The following is a 17,662-nucleotide window of genomic DNA, read 5'->3' on the forward strand; positions in this document are numbered from 1 at the left end:
CGAGCGCTCGTGCTCCTCCGCCTGCCCCCCCCCCCGAGCGCTCGTGCTCCTCCGCCTGCCCCCCCCCGAGCGCTCGTGCTCCTCTGCCTGCCCCTCCGCGCCTCGTGCTTCTCCGTCTGCCCTTCCCCCCCACACTGCGCACACGGTCTCAAAATCTTTAACAAAAAAACCTTGAGATACAAAAAAATGAAATTTCTAGAAACAAAATTCAAGAAGGCGAAACAAGAAATAGAAAATGTGGGGCTCAAATTCACGATCCTGAGATCAAGAATCAAAAGCTCTACCCACCGAGCCAGCCAGGGGCCCCAGAAATAGAAATTCTAACTACACCCGTAACTAATAAGGATATCGAGTCAGTAGTCAAAAACCTCTCTGCCGAAGGAAAACTCTCGACCTGATGGTGAATCCTACCAAATATCTAGAGAATTAACATCAATCCTTCTCAAACTCTTCCAAAAAACTTGAAGCGAACCGAATCATTCTGAGGCTAGCGCTGCCCTTGCACTCAAGCCACCCAAGCACCCTACAACAAAGCTTACATTAAAAATGCTGGATCAGAAGTCCTCAAGACACTACCTGACTACAAAGTCTCCTTTTCTCCAATTCTTACTCGCCCATAGTTTTCTTCTGTTACACTCCCCAAACTGTGATCGGGACGCTGGCATCGAGTGCAACAGCTTCCAGGGAAAGCCCCGGCCACGCACCCCGTTCCAGCGCCAGCCTGGCCGCGAGCCCCCAGACTTATCCCCGCTCGCCCACGCACATTCCGGGCTCCTCCCTGCTAAGTGCGGGAGGCCCTGAGGGTCAGGGTCGCCAGCTTCGCCGCTGCAGAGCAGCGACGGGAGGGCCCCCCGGGCGCGCCATCTGCGCCCCCACGGTCCCAAACGGGGCTTCTACGACTGAGCCCGCCCAGCCCCCCGAGGACTCCCTTCACCTCAGGCTTCTGTTGCCGCCAGGCCGGCTGCTCAAGGCCACGAAAAATTGGACGACGGAACCTTACCCGAAGCTCGAAGCACACGTGGCCCTGATAGAGTGGATGCGCAGGCGATTGGCCATGTCCCGCAGCACCTGGAGAGTCTTCGCATCAGGCTTGGCTTCCTCGGCGACCGTCGCGGTGTCAGGATTGGCGTCCGCCATCGCTACCGCCGCGTCGGTGTCTGAGGAGTGAATGCCGCAGGGTGTGAGAGGCAGTGCTTTATATCTTCCTCGTGCGGTGCTGTGCAGATCCCTCCGCGCGGTGTGGTGCGGCTCCCTCGTGCGGTGCTGTGCAGATCCCTCCGCGCGGCGTGGTGCGGCTCCCTCGTGCGATGCTGTGCAGATCCCTCCGCGCGGCGTGGTGCGGCTCCCTCGTGCGATGCTGTGCAGATCCCTCCGCGCGGCGTGGTGCGGCGCCCTCGTGCGATGCTGTGCAGATCCCTCCGCGCGGCGTGGTGCGGCTCCCTCGTGCGATGCTGTGCAGATCCCTCCGCGCACAGCTCCCTACGCGCACAGCTCCTTCCGTGCGACGTTCCCTCCGCTAAATGGATTTTTGAACACTTGTACTTAGCGTGTGGGACATTAATCGAAATAATTTAATTTCTTTATATATTTCACTGTGCTATCAATTCAAAGAGGACTGCCTCTGAGGGGGGGGTGGTGGTGGTCCAGGATCTACTTTTGGGGTGATAAAACAATTCTGGAACTATATGTTGTGGTCGTTCCGCTCGTGGTGAATGTAGTGAAGGGGACTTTTTCATGCGCTTTAAAGTGTTACAATGGTGAAGTCGTGTTTTACGCATTTTATCACAATATTAAAAAAGAAAGCCATGCTAGAATTTTACCCCTTGTTGGCCCCCGACCCCCACCCTCCAAAGCAGCCCTGCCCCAGTCAGGCTTCTCAGCAGATGAGGCATGCTATCCTGAGACAGCATGGTGTCTTTGCACTACCTCTTTTTCTCTTTCTAGAACCTTCTGTATGGCAAGCCGCAAGGTCCTTGTGACCCTTGAGGTGGCGTTAGCCCAACGCTAGCCTGTAGCTTTCCTGAGAGAGTTTGACTTCTGGGAGCTCCCCATCTCCTCAGGGTCACAAAGTAGTCTCAGAGAGCTGGTCCCTCTGACTTTGAGCTGATCTTACAAGAACCAGAATGGCTCTCGCAGTGAATGACACCATCTCCACAACACTATATCGTAAGTTCAAATACTGGGGAGCATCTTAATTCAAAACTGCCGAGCCCTTAAATGTCCCTGAATGCGAATGGGCTCCTGCGTTTTTGCTCGGGTAAAGGGCACATGCATTGAAAATGTCATTTGATATTGCCTAAGTGCTCCACAAAAGCTATGTGTACTCCTACTGCAGAGTATGAGTGCTCATTTCCCCACATCCTCATCAACACTGGATATTGTTAGTCCTTTTAATGTGTGGCATTCTCTGGATGAGAAAATAGTATTCAGTCATTGCTTTGATTTATGTTTGCCTGATATTTTTGTAGTTGCACATTTTTTGTATGTTTATTGCCATCTCAGTTGTTTGTCCTTCCTGAATTGTCTATCACTATCCTTTACTGTTTTTATACTGGATTGTTTGTTTTAGCTCCCTAATTTGTAGGAATTTTCTACATATTATGTTGATTAGCGTGTTCTCTATTAGAGGTAATTGCAAATCTTTTTTCTCAACCTGTTGCTTTTTATTTATTTTTAATTTTTAAAAATATTTATTTGAGAAAAGAGAGGGGGGAAAGCATGAGTGGCAGAGGGAGGGGCAAGGGAGAGGGACAAGCAAACTACCCCTGATCAGGGAGCCCCACGCAGGGCTGATCCCAGGACCCTGAGATCATGACCCTAACCGAAAGCAGACACTTAACTGACTGAGCCACCCAGGAGCCCCTGAGAAAAATTTTTTTAAGATTTTATTTATTTATTTGACAGAGAGAGAGAGCACAAGTAGGCAGAGTGGCAGGCAGAGGGAGAGGGAGAAGCAGGCTCTCCACCAAGCAGGGAGCCGGACATGGGGCTCAATCCCAGGACCCCAGGATCATGACCTGAGCCAAAGGCAGCTGCCCAACCGACTGAGCCACCCAGGTGCCCCCAAACTTTTTTTTAATGTAGTAAAATATGTAAATCTTTTTCCTTTTTTTTTAAACAGTTTATTTATTTATTGGAGAGAGAGAGAGAGAGAGAGGGAACAAGCAGGGAGAGAGGGAGAAGCAGACTCCCCGATGAGCAAGGAGCCCGATGCAGGACTTGATCCCAGGACCCTGAGATCATAACCTGAGCCAAAGACAGCTGCTTAAGGCCTGAGCCACCCAGGCACCCATAAATCTTTTTCTTTATGGAATTTTGGGTTCAGTCTTGTTTAGAAAAGTCCTCTTCACAAAAAGATTGTAAGAACACTATTATGTCTTTTTAACGCTTTTATTGTTTCATTTTTATGTTTAGTTCTTTATTTACATAAGGTAGCACTTACATCATATACAGGTGCTTAAATAACTTAATTTTTTAAAAAATAGCCAACTGTCCCAACACTATATTTATTATTCTTTTTCAAAAATTTCTTTGCTATTCTTTTGCATTTTCTCTTCCAAATTAATTATGGAAGGAGCTAATTTAAGATTCATAAGACACTTCCGTTGGGTTTTTAATTGGGATTTCATTGACTTTATAGGTTGATGTGTAGATGGCTGACATATTTATGGTATTAAGTGTTCTCTTTAAGAGCATGGTATAGAATCATTGATAATCACATCTTTTTTTTAAGATTTTATTTATTTATTTGACAGAGAGAGAGACACACAGTGAGAGAGGGAACACAAGCTGGGGGAGTGGGAGAGGGAGAAGCAGCTTCCCGCCGAGCAGGGAGCCTGATGCGGGGCTCGATCCCAGGACCCTGAGATCATGACCTGAGCCGAAGGCAGACACTTAACTACTGAGCCACCCAGGTGCCCCTGATAATCACATCTTATTGGCGTCCTACTTTATATTTTCTTTTTTTTTTTTTTAAAGATTTTATTTATTTGAGAGAGAGAATGAGATAGAGAGAGAGCATGAGAGGGGGAGGGTCAGAGGGAGAAGCAGACTCCCCGCGGAGCAGGGAGTCAGATGCGGGACTCGATCCTGGGACTCCAGGATCATGACCTGAGCTGAAGGCAGTCGCTTAACCAACTGAGCCACTCAGGCGCCCCTAACTTTATATTTTCTATTTACCCTAATATCTTGTTTCTTTCTGTGCCTCCTTTCCTTACTTTTTTTTTTTTTTTTGAATAATAGAGTTCAATTGTTTTTCTCTTCTTGGTTATTTGGATATTATGTACCTGGCTTTTTTTCTAGTGGTTACCTTTAATTTTCCACCAACATATTCTCTCAATTTTGAGTTTTTAATGATACCTATATCTAAATTCCACAATAGAGCCAGTCTTTAATAAATTTTAATCTTCTCTATTTCCTACTTCCTTTATATTTTATTTTTTTAAAGATTTTATTTTTAAGCCATTTCTACACCCAGTGTGTGGATAGAACTTACAACCCTGAGATCAAGAGTTGCATGCTGTATGGATTGAGCCAGCCAGGTGTCCCCTACTTGCTTTTTAAAAAAGATTTTACTTATTTATTTGACAGAGAGAGAGAGAGAGCGAGCGCGCATCACTAGGGGGAACGGCAGGCAGAGGGAGAGGGAAAAGCAGGCTCCTAGCTGAGCAAGGAGCCCGATGCGGGACTTGATCCCAGGAGGATCATGACCTGAGCTGAAGGCAGATGCTTAACCGACTGAGCCACCCAGGCGCCCCTAAATAAATTGTTTATAGTGCTATTTTTTATTTTTATATTTTAGGAATTATTGATTGGTTTTTTTCACTATAGAAGATGATAATGTAGCTCTCTCTCACACAGCCCCTCCAAATTCTTCTAATGTGGTATGTAGTAATCTGGGTTAGATCATTGGTGTTCACATTATCAAGTCTATGGAAACACTGGTTATAATTGAGCCATCATGCTGATGACTTTTCTTTTCTCTCCCAGTGTTTTGTTTACCTTAGACTTACGCTTGCCCCCCCCCCCCCCACATTGCTTGGTCTCTACTACTTTTCATTGGCCAGCACTTCCTCTATCTCCTCTATATCTCCTCTCCAGCTGGCCAAAGATGCCCAGCATTCCATGCACTTCATTTCCTTGGAGTGCTCTCTCCTGGAGCCTTTTTTAAAAAAGATTTTATTTATTTATGAGAGAGAGGTGGGGGGGGGGCACAACAGAGGGATAAGAGGACAGCAGATTCCATGCTGAGCACCGAGCCAGACATGGGGCTTGATCCCAGGACCCTGAGATCATGACCTGAGCTGAAACCAAGAGTCAGATGCTTAATCGACTGAGCCACCCAGGCGCCCCTCTCCTGGAACCTTTTGACTTGCCCTCCAGCTGCCAGCCTGGGCACCGCTTCCATCATTCCATCATCCTGGAGATTCTGTTTGCTTCCTTTTGACCTGTTTTATAGATCCCATCTCTACCTCGTTCTTAGGTTCTTCTCTGGTTTTGGTGGTGCTCCTTCTCTAGTAGCTTCCAGAGAAAGAATGCAGGTGAGGTAAAGGATTTCAGTTCTTTCATGTCTTTAGTCTAATCTCACAATAGGCAGTTTTGGTGTAGAATTCTAGGTTGGAAAATCATCCCCCCCCAAATTAGGAGGCATTACTTCATTGTTTTCTTGTTCCCCAGTGCTTTGCTGAAAAGTCTGAAGACACTGTCTTCCGATTATTTGAATATGACCTATTTTTTTTCTCTCTGACAGCTTTTCTCTCAGCATATTGAAGATATTACTCAACTCTCTTCTGGATTTCATTGATGCCCCTAAGAAGTAAGCTTTCAGTCTGAAGGTCATGGTTTTAAAGGTAATTAGCTTTTTAAATCTGGCTGTTTTAAAAATCTCATGTCTAGGTGTGGGTCTATTTCTGTTTTCCTGTTTGGGATTTATTTGGCTTCTTGAATTTGTGGAGCTGTGTATTTTGTCAGTCCTGGAAAGTTCTTTGTGATTCTCTCTTAAAATTTTGCCATTCCCTCATTTTGTTAGACTTTCTCATTCTATCTTCCATGTATTCTGTTTTTTAATATTTTTTTCAAATTTTCTATTTGTTTGTACCTCTGTGTTACAGTCTGGATGCTTTCTTTTTTTTAGATTTTCTTTATTTATTTGAGAGAGAGAGCATGCAGGGAGAGGGGCAGAGGGAGAGGGAGACAGAGGATCTCAAGCAGACTCCATGCTGAGCACAGAGCCTGATGCAGGGCTTGATCTCACAACCCTGAGATCATGACCAGAGTCAAAATCAGGAATTAGATGCTTAACCAACTGAGCCACCCAGGTGTCCCTGGATGCTTTTTTAGCTCTGTTTTACAATTTACTAATTCTCTCTCCAGCTATTTCTAATGTGTTATAAATCCATCTATTGACCATTTAAAAACTTTTATTTTATTTATTTATTTATTTTCTTTATTTATTTGGCAGAGAGAGAGCACAAGCAGGAAGAGCAGGAGAGGGAAAAGCAGGTTCCCCACTGAGCAGGGAGCCTGATGCGGGGCTCGATCCCAGGACCCTGGGACCATGACCTGAGCAGAAGGCAGATGCTTAACTGACTGAGCCACCCAGGTGCCCTAACCATTTAAAAACTTTTAAAAATGTGAAACTTGGCAGATGTACATAAAGGCACAGAAAACATCAACATACATTTTAGGAAATAATGATAAGATGAACTTACTTGTAACTACTATTCGGGCCAAGCACCTTGGCCTCCACGTGTCTCTCCCGATCAATTCCCCTTCTCCCAATTTAGTGGGAGTCACTATCCTGATGTTTATGCTACCAGTGCCCACACTTTTCTTTATAGCTTTATTATCTCTTGTCCCTAAACAACATCATTTTGTTTTGTCTGCTTTTGAACTTTATATGAACAAAACCATATAGAGTATGGATTTTTCTGTGTTTAGCTTCTTTTGTTCAACATTATGCTTATTCATTCATGTTTTCAAGGCTGTAGTTCATTTTCATTGCTGTATAGTAGTATATTGTTGAGTATTTTACAGTTCACTTGAACATTTTACTATTAATGGGCAGATGGGTTATTTCTAGTAGTTGGTTATTGGGAACATTAGTGTACCTGTTTCCCAAGGCTATACCTATTAATGCAATTGCTGGGCCATTTGTTATGCATGTCTTCAACTTTACAATTTACCAGTGCTTTTCCAAAGTGCTTGTACCAATTTGCTCTCCCACCTGCAGTGATTTAGAGTTCCTGTTGCTCCATATCCTTGCCAACATTTATTATTATTAGTCTAAGTTTTGCCAATCTGCTAGGTGTATAATGGTATGACATTTTTTTAATCAAGGTATGATTTGCATACAATAAAATACACAGAACTAATCTATGTATTACAATATAATCACTCCTGATTTACCACCAGGAAATCCTTTGCAGACTGAAAATGGCTGTGAAGGCTCTAACAGTTAAAAAGTAGAAACAGAACGGAGGCTCCACCTGTTCTTTCTTTTTTAAAAAAGATTTTATTTTTTTAATATAAAACAATACCACTTCCTACTGATTGTTTTTAAAGATTTAATTTATTTATTTGACAGAGACACAAAGAGAGAGGGGAACACAAGCAGGGAGAGTGGGAGAGGGAGAAGCAGGCTTTCCACCAAGCAGGGAGCCCGACGCAGGGCTCGATCCCAGGACCCTGACACCATGACCTGAGCCAAAGGCAGACGCCCAACTGACTGAGCCACCCAGGCACCCCTGATTTTTTTGTTTTTAAAAACAGTTATTTTTCAGGGGCGCGTGGGTGGCTCAGTCAGTTGGGTGTCTGCCTTCGGCTCAGGTCATGATCTCAGGGTCCTGGGATTGAGGCCCAAGTCGGGCTCCCTGTTCAGGGGGGACAGGGGAGCTTCTCCCTCTTCTCCCTCTGCCCCTCCTCTCACTGGCTCGCTCTCTATCTCTCTCAACTAAATAAATAAAAATCTTTTAAAAATAGTTATTTTTCAATAAATGTTTACATGCACTGGGGGAAAAAATAAAAGATTTTATTTTTAAGTAATCTTTACCCCCAACGTGCGGCTCGAACTCCCAAACCCAAGATCAAGAGTCGCATGCTCCACCGACTGAGCCAGCCAGGCACTCCTCCACTTATTCTGACTTCACCTACCTCTCCTAGCTCATCACCATCCATTCTGCTCTGGTCCACTGTGTTCCAGCTATGCTCCTATGGGCATCTTTATTTTAGAGATGAGAAAAATGACCCTCCAAGTGGTTTATTAACTTGCCCATGCGAGAGACTCATTCATTTGCATTACAATAGACATTTTCACCCTTGACCATCAGCTCTATATGAACAAGGAATGTGTCTGGCTTCTGTACCACATGGTAAGCGTTCAGGAAATGTGTGTTGAATGAATGACTGAATGAAGGAATGAACCTTTCAGGATGCAAATCTCCTTGCCTACTTCTTCTATCTCCCTGGGAGTAGCAATATAAGAAACCGTATGGGTTGATGGGAATGCGCTTATTCCATACTTTACAAGAGTAGTTCTTTATGAAATGAGATTTAGGGGCGCCTGGTTGGCTCAGTCGTTAAGCGTCTGCCTTCGGCTCAGGTCGTGATCCCAGGGTCCTGGGATCGAGCCCCTCATAAAGCTCCCTGCTCAACGGGAAGCCTGCTTCTCCCTCTCCCATTCCCCCAGCTTGTATTCCCTCTCTCGCTGTCTCTCTCTCTCTGTCAAATAAATAAATAAAATCTTAAAAAAAAAAGAAATGAGATTTATACCAGTACAGTTAGTATTTCTTGGAAGAGAGGAAGTCCAAGAACAGACAGAACAGGTGTGGAGGGAGGATTCTAGCCATCTGGGGGTTCTAGTGAGGGACAGTCATAGAGCAAAAAGTCGTGCTGGGGATGCCTGCCTGGTTCAGTCGGAGGAGCGTGCGACTCTTGATCTGAGGGTTGTGACATCTAAAAAAAAAAAAAAAAAGTCAGGTGCTGAAAAGAAGGGGAGAGGGGCCTGGAAGTTGAACTTAACCTCCCCAGCCCGTGCTGGGCCCATCTTGAATGCACAAATCTTGCATATGTAAGAATCTGTGCTTACGCCTAAGTATTTTTAGAGTGAGGCAATACCAAGTCCAGTTCTACTATTTGCAGCTCACAGAAGTACCTGTTAATGATTTCTTGTTTCCCAATGCAGGAAGAATACACCAAGAGCCCAAGTGCAACCGTTCCCTCCAATGTTCCCTCATGTAGGTCCCTGTCATCCACTGAGGATGGCCCAAGTGGCCATTCCAGTCTCTCAGATGGGGAATTGGCCCGGAACTTACAGGATAGCGTCAAGCACCGTATCCTCTACCTCTCTGAGCAGCTGAGAGTGGAGAAGGCCAGTCGGGATGAGAATACTGTGGGCTACCTCAAGCTGGTGTCCAAAGCTGACCGGCACCAGGCCCCCCACATCCGGCAGGCCTTCGAGAAGGTGAACCAGCGTGCCTCTGCCACCATTGCCCAGATTGAGCGAAGGCTCCGTCATTGTCACCAGCAGCTGCAGGAGCTGGAGGAAGGCCGCAGGCCCAAGGGCTTAGTGCTGAAGGCAGAAAGCAGCCTGGACGAGTGCAAGCAGCCCAGCCAGAAGGCCCCGTTCGCAGAGCCTCCCAACCCAGGTGGGGAAGACAGCCTGTCCACCAGCCTGCCTGACATTGGCAGACACTTGGCCCTGGAGAGTCACTTCGCGGCCTCGCAGCAAGGGAAGCCCTCAGAGACAAAGTGTGTGGCCCAGCAGCGAAACCTGCTGTTGCAGAAGATGAAGGAAGACCTGAAAGAAGTCAGGGAGCTCCACCTCAGCCTCCAGGTGTCCTATCAGAGCCTAAAGGAGAAGCATCTGACGGACCTGCAGGTGTCACTAGAGTCCCTTCGGGAAGAGAAATGCAGGTGAGCTGGAGCCCCTTCTGCGGCCTTGGCTCTGGGGACAGCAGCCCCCAGGACTGTCTTCAGGAAAGTGAAGGGGAGCGAGGACATGGACTTGGAGGGTCAGGGGGAGGGAGAGGGGGGAGAAGCTGGTCAGTGTTTCTCTGGGCAACTGGGCCCCACAGTGGAGAGGGCTTATCCCCTGCTTGCTGTTGCACACCTGCCTGGGTCCTCTGCTGGCAAATGAGGCCCCAGCTCAGGGCCCTGCCAGGTGGTCCCAGAAGCCATGGGCTCTGACTGGGGTGGTGAGAGGCAGTTGCGGTGCCCCTCATCAGTCAGGGAGGGGTCCTGCATCTGCTAGAATAGCATAGTGTGGGAAGCAGGATATCTCACTGGCCATTGTCCCTTCACCTGTGCTCATAGCTGAGTTGGGGCCAAAGGTCCTGTATGCGATATTTATTCTGAAAATGTTTGTCTTCTGGGGAATGCTTTCTCCCCACTGTATGGTGGGTCAATTGCATTTTCATCTAAGACAAGACTAGGGCCCACAAATAGGGGGAAAAAGGCATACTCAGTCTGTCAAAGGACCCTCACCATTCCTGTTTGGACCTTTCGCAGGGTCCTGCTGGCCTTCAGTGGTGCCATAGTCCCCTCCCCCCCCCGATGCCCACAGTCTGTTGCATCAGGTACTGCATTAGCTCTAATCCTCCCAACAGCCTGGCCGTGGAAGGAGAGATTCACTTAGGAACCAAGATTCTCAGTAAAGTAAGAACTTTGTGGTCCCTTAGTACCTCTGTGTATGGTGGGGGGGGGGCACTTGGGAATCAATCCTCTTCTGTTTTCATAGGGAAATGTTACCTGCATTTACACTGCTTGAAAAATCCATAAAGGACAATTAAAAATATTATGGGGGTGCGCTTGGGTGGGTGGCACCATCGGTTAAGCATCCGACTCTCGGTTTCGGCTCAGGTCATGATCTCAGGGTCGTGGGATGGAGCCCCGCGTCAAGTTTCTCTCCCTCTCCTTCTGCCCATCCTGCTCATGCTGTCTCTCTCTCTCTCTCTCTCAAATAATAAATAAATCTTTAAACAAATATTACGGGGCAACCCACTATCAAATAAGATAATGAATCAGAATTATAGGTCTCTTTTAGATGTGATTTTTAAAAAAAGATTTTATTAATTTATTTGACACAGAGAGAGAGAGCAAGAGAGGGAACACAAGCAGGGGCAGTGGGAGAGGGAGAAGTAGGCTTCCGGCTGAGCAGGGAGCCTGATGCGGGGCTCGATCCCAGGACCCTGGGATCACGACCTGAGCCGAAGGCAGACGCTTAACGACTGAGCCACCCAGGCGCCCCTTGGATGTGATTTTTGTAGGACATGACAACTAAATCTAAAATGTTGGGACTCTTGGGGCGCCCCTTGGATGTGATTTTTGTAGGACATGACAACTAAATCTAAAATGTTGGGACTCTTGGGGCGCCTGGGTGGCTCAGTCGTTAAGCGTCTGCCTTTGGCTCAGGTCATGATCCCAGGGTCCTGGGATGGAGCCCCGCATCGGGCTCCCTGCTCAGCCGGAAGCCTGCTTCTCCCTCTCCCACTGCCCCTGCTTGTGTTCCCTCTCTTGCTCTCTCTCTCTCTGTCAAATAAATTAATAAAATCTTTAAAAAAAATAATAAAATGTTGGGACTCTTAATGCCCCTTTGTCAAAATACCATTCATTTTCAAGGTTCAATTTATATAAAGTAAGACTAGAGCTCAGTGGCAGTTACACAAATCCCCGTAAGTTTCCATACTGCCTCGGCCAACAGCACTGTTTTGCTCTCGTAAGCTCTTAACCCTTTAGCAAATCAGAATCTGCCAGCAGTGCAGGGGAGCAAGGTGACCTACCTCCCCCAGATTTCCCGTGAATTCTACAAGCTTGCGCTTCTGAAAGAGCTGCCCGCACCACCACTGGACGGTGACGGGAGTGTGAAGTAAACTATAATTGTGTTCAGCCACTGAGATTTTCTGCTTGTTGGCTATAGCAATTAGCCTACCTTGATTAATATACATGAAGCAACAAAGTAGGTCTGTATGACTCAGATTTACCAGGAGACAAGGAGAACGGGTGGGAGATGACTTTATATAATAACAGTGACAGCAGGGAGCAAGTAGCATTGTCCCCTGTACCATTCAGTCACCCACTTTACAGATGGGGAAATGGAGCTTCCGAGAGGCACAAGCCTGAGTACATGTCAGTGTGTCCCGGCCACATGGCTTCCTAATCTAGCTGAAGGGGACGCAGGAATTCGTTGCAGTTTTTAAAACATACGTCTCCTTCAAATCTTTTAAAAAAACCTTTATGTGAGCTAGATGCAGACATGACATATGTATTGAAGTCAGTGAAGTGTCACCTGGTGTCCACACCTGTGTGGGCACCACCCAGGCCCCTGTGATTGTCACGTCTCCTCTGGTGTGTCACAAACTGAGATTTCAAACTGAAAAGTCCTATGACACTTCTCACAGGTAAATGTGCTTTCAAGAGGGCTTTCTTTTTTATTTTTGAATTGAGATGAAATTCACAGAACAAAATCATCCATCTTAAAGTGTACAATTCAGTGACATTTAGTACATTCACAGTATTCTTTTTTATTTTTGAATTGAGATGAAATTCACAGAACAAAATCATCCATCTTAAAGTGTACAATTCAGTGACATTTAGTACATTCACAGTATTGTGCAACCACCACCTCTATTTGGTTCCAGAACATTTTCATCACTCCAGATGGAGACCCCATCCCTCCCCGTTCACCTTGCCCCAACCCCTGGTAACTACCAATGTACTTCCTGTCTCTCAGCATTTGGCTTTTCTGGATATTTCATGTAAATGGAATCATACAGTGTGTACCCCTTTGTGTCTCTTTTCTTTCACCTGGTGTAATAGTTTTGAGATTCATCCAAGTTGTGCATAGGAGTAGTTCACTCTTTCTTGCTCAGCGGTATTCTGTTGTATGGATGCACCACAGTTAGTTGACCCATTCAGCTGTTGCTGGTTGGGGCTGTTATGAATAAAGCTGCTATGAACATTCTTTTTTTTTTTTTTTTTTAAGATTTTATTTATTTATCTGACAGAGAGACAGCGAGAGAGGGAACACAAGCAGGGGCAGTGGGAGAGGGAGAAGCAGGCCTCCCGTGGAGCAGGGAGCCCGATGCGGGGCTCGATCCCAGGACCCTGGAATCATGACCTGAGCCGAAGGCAGACGCTTAACGACTGAGCCACCCAGGCGCCCTACTATGAACATTCTTGCACACCAGCTTCTGGTGGCTGCCGGGCTCCTTAGCTTGTGGCCACATCACTCCAATCTTCAAGGGCAGTATCTTCACATCTCTCTCTGCTCTGTCTTCATATGGGCCTCTCCTCTGTGTGTAAAAGCTCCCTCTGCTTCTCTCCTATAAGGATGTGTGTGATTTCACATTTGCTCTGGAGAATCAACTCTGTCCCTGCTGCATTACCCCACCCTACCCATAGAGCTTGATCCCTCCTACATCTCTTTCTCCATCTCAGACCTTTCAAGTTGCAAGCCACTAGTTTCTAGCTCAGTTTGCTGAAAACCAATCTTCAGGTATGATCAAGAATATACTCTTCTTTAACAACAATAAAGTTTAGGACAATTTATACTGGCAAGGGCAGCTTTCACAGCTTTGGAAGATTTCGGGGGCATTTTGGTTGGCTGGTCATCATTTTGTCTTTGTAAGAGTGTTTTCTCTCTCTTTTAAAAAAAGATTTATTTATTTATTTTAGAGAGAGAGTGAGAATGTGGAGGGGAGGGGCAGAGGGAGAGGGGCAGAGGAAAAGGGAGAGAGAAATTTTAGCAGACTCTGCCCTAAGCACAGGGCCTGTGGGGCTATGTGGGGCTTTTGGGGGCTTTGTGAGGCTTTGTGGGGCTTTGTGGGGCTCGATCTCACAACTCTGAGATCAGGACCTGAGCTGAAACCAAGAGCTGAACGCTCAACCGACTGTGCCACCCAGGCGCCCCTGTAAGGGCATTTTCTAGAGTGGTCCACTTGCCTCTGCAGCTGTAGGAGTGGGACAGAGAGGGGTCCTTGACTCAGGGAGGGACAGGGAGGAGAGTCAGCTATACTGCAGGGCACAGAGGTTGGGGGCCAGAGACGAGGGGAGACTACGAGAATATCCTTATGACTTAACATTTTCTTATTTGATAATCTATTCCAGAATGCATTTAAGAATACATTTGTAAATTCTTATAAATATATTAATGAAGAATCTATTCATTGACTTCATAACCGTGAAGAGTATATTCGTGAATATGTACTTGAGCATAGCCAATATCTTGAACGTTCTTGTGTCTGAATCCTTCATGTAAATGGAAAGACAGGCATGGGGAATGTCCTTTCAAGTGGACACCGTGCTGCCTCCCCCTCTCTGTGGGCATTGTCAGTCCACTCTCTTCTCTACGAGGAGTAGGGCAGGGACTAATGGACTATTCTTTGAAACACTGTCATGAACCAGCTCTTGACAAATTGGTTTTCAACAAATGATTGTTTAAGCTCATTAACTGCCTGGGGGACAACTCCATGTGGGTGTCAGTCAAGTCCCTGAAGCAGGACCAAACTGACCTCCTTGCCTCATATTCCCTGTCTGTGTGACAGCACCCCTGGTTATGTTCTGTGCATGCCAGAGCCCCGTGATCTGATCGGCCGCATCCTCCATTACCCTGTTTTCCACAGGGTACCAGGCTTCAGCCATTCTGTGTCTCCAGGGCTCTCCGGTACCTTTCCACTTCTGCAGCGTCACCACCCACCCCGCACCCATGGGACAAGCCTTCCTTGGCTCTTCTCTAAATGACGACGCTAAAAGCCACATGGCCTCTGGCCTCCGGTCTGTCCTTCCTGGTGCTCAAATAAAGAACCTCAAAAAGTTTTTTAAATTATGAAATATTCCAAACCCAGGGGGAAATGTAGAGGATAACATGATCAAGACCGTGTACCCACCCACAGGTTTTTCAAATCTTCACATTTACCATATTTGTTTCACATATTATTTTATTAAGAAGTAAAACTTTAGAAGGTTCACTTGAAGCTCTCACATCATCCCTTCCCAGCCCCACCCTCCTTCCACCTACCTCACTAACCTCATTGGGCCCTTATCTTTTCCATGCATGTTTTTATGCTTTACAACTTATACACATAGCTGGTTAAATACATACTGGTTAGTGACGTTTTGTTTGTGTTTTTAAGAGGTTTACTGAGATATAAGTTACATGCCATAAAATGCACCATTTTAACTCTATGTTTCAATGATCATTAGTAAATTTACTAAGTATACAACCATTGCCACAATTCATTTTTTGTTTTTGTTTTTGTTTTGTTTTGTTTTTAAGATTTTATTTATTTGTCAGAGAGAGAGAGAGAGAGCACAGGCAGGGGGAGCGGCAGGCAGAGGGAGAAGCAGGCTCCCCGCTGAGCAAGGAGCCCGATGAGGGGAGCCCAATGTGGGACTCAATCCCAGGATTCTAGGATCATGACCTGAGCGGAAGGCAGATGCTTAACCAAATGAGCTACCCAGGGATCCCTGTTTTTGTTTTAATAACAACTTTATTGAGATATAATTCCCATCCCATAAAATTCACCCATTTACAATCAGTGGTTTTTAGTATATTCACATAGTTGTACAACCATCACCACTGTCTCATTCCAGAACATTGTCATCACTCCAAAAAGAAACACTGTCTCATGAGCAGTCACTCCCCACCCACTCCCCATGCCCAGGCGCCAGGAACCACTCATCTGTTTCTGCCTCTATGGATTTGCCTATTCTGGACATTTCTCTTTTTTTAATATTTATTTATTTATTTATTTATTTATTTATTTATTTATTTATGAGAGAGAGAGAGCACGAGCAGGGACAGGGGCAGAGGGAGAGGGAGAAGCAGACTCCCCATCGAGCAGGGAGCCCGACTCAGGGTTCCATCTCAGGACGCCGGGATCATGACCTGAACCAAAGGCAGACGCTTAACTGACTGAGCCACCCAGGCGCCCCTGGACATTTCATATAAATGGAATCATACAATATGTGGTCTTTTGTGACTGCTCCATCCCTATAATCAATGGACTTTTATGGAATAACTACTGCTTGCCAAACACTGGTGCTGGGAATTTATATGGAATTTAATAGCAGGCATGGACAATTCAGAGTTTTCTTTCTACAACTTTTAGTCTATGGCTAGTTTTATAAAGCTGTCGTGAAAGAGTAACTGTCTATGAAATACACCTGTGTATCAGTGTGTGTGTGGCTGCTGTGCATCTGAGGCCGACCTGGAGGAGGAGAGAGGAGGAAGGAGCAATCTGAACCCAACTATAGTCTTGACATAGGGCTGCTCACCACCAGCACAACCTCTGGGCAGGCACTCAGGGGAGGGTTACTTTCTCTTTTGCTTCCAAGACAAGCGCTGATGGCAGAACAGGTGAATGAGCACCTGCAGGGGCACCTGGATGAGATTTACCACCTCAAACGGACTCTGGCGTGCACGGAGGAGAAAATGGCCTATCTGTCCTACGAGAGAGCCAAGGAGATATGGGTGAGAACTTCATGGCGGGGGGGGGGGGGGCGGTAGCTTTTAAAGAAATGACCAGTGAGAAGGATATAGGGATGAGAGAAGCAAAGGATGAGCAGGTGCATTCTGATACCCCTGCAAACTAAGGAAAGAGGGTTCAGTCGCAACTCACACATTTGCTTTAGAGCGAGCGGCATCTATTTCTCTGTTCATGCTGCACTCCCGCCCCACCCCCTGCCCTGATCCAGCTGAGCTGACCTGGGAATTTGGGCTCTGCAGTTCTCATACTTGGGGGTGCTTCAGAGCCACCTGAGGGGGTGCTGATGAGTCACCAGCAGCTTCTGATGGTGCGGGGAGCTCCCTCTGCGAGGCCCTGCTTTTGACCCTCGGTTAGCAAGCACACCTGTAATGGTTAGCCTCACTCTCTTGCACACCCTTAGACCCTACTCCGGTCCTTGGTGAGCTCTCGCATAGCCAGGTTCTCAGTCTTAGGCCACACTGGATGTTACTGAGACAGGACAGGGCCCTTAGCATGTAAGTGCTCTAGTTTCTTGACTTCCCTCCTAAATCTTCAGCTCACCAACATTTGCTGGGTACCTCAGAGGAACTCAGGTAAGTGACGGCACTTCATGAGGGTGTGTGTTCTTGTCACGTGCAGGAGGTCATGGAGACTTTCAAGAACCGTATATCTAAGCTTGAAACTCTACAGCAAGTGACACAACTGGAGAGGATGGAGAACTTCAGGATCCGTCCACAGAAGTTGATGTTCCGATTCGTGAGCCTGCTCCTCACGCTGGCCACCATCTTCTTGGTCTTCATCTCCACCGTGTGCACCTGCCCCTTGCCACTGGTGAATTCCCGCCTGCGCACATGCACCACACTCATGCTGATTGGCCTTGGGGCCCTGGCCTGGCAGAAGCGGCATGCCATCCCTGCCACAGACTGGCAGGCCTGGGTCCCGTCCAGATGGAGACTGTATTCCAAGGACTCCAAGCCTCTATCAGATGGGACTTAAAGGGCCTGGGTTTGCTAGCTCATGCTGCTTCCTGGGTGTCAAGGGCATCCAGCCAGCCCTACCTAGATAGTGACTTCTCAGCTCTCCCTTTCTGATTCCATCACCACCAGCCCGCCTTGCACTTCTCTTCCTCGTGATCCTTCCATACCATCTGCAGACACAAAGCTTGGAAAATATTAAAGTGTCTGAAGCTGATCTGGGAA

The 17,662-nt window shown here is 46.7% G+C and overlaps 1 protein-coding gene across 1 annotated transcript; it reads left to right on the plus strand.

Moving 5' to 3' along the window:
• The first annotated feature begins 5,837 nt into the window (after positions 1-5,837).
• Positions 5,838-17,459, plus strand: TEX28 (testis expressed 28). Its single transcript, XM_032397472.1, has 4 exons — positions 5,838-5,849; positions 9,182-9,912; positions 16,333-16,468; positions 17,103-17,459. The coding sequence occupies exons 1-4, from the start codon at positions 5,838-5,840 to the stop codon at positions 17,457-17,459; spliced, it is 1,236 nt and encodes a 411-aa protein (XP_032253363.1).
• The last annotated feature ends 203 nt before the right edge of the window (positions 17,460-17,662 follow it).

Source organism: Phoca vitulina, unplaced genomic scaffold (assembly GCF_004348235.1).
Source record: "Phoca vitulina isolate PV1807 unplaced genomic scaffold, GSC_HSeal_1.0 scaffold99, whole genome shotgun sequence".
Classification (NCBI taxonomy): domain Eukaryota; kingdom Metazoa; phylum Chordata; class Mammalia; order Carnivora; family Phocidae; genus Phoca; species Phoca vitulina.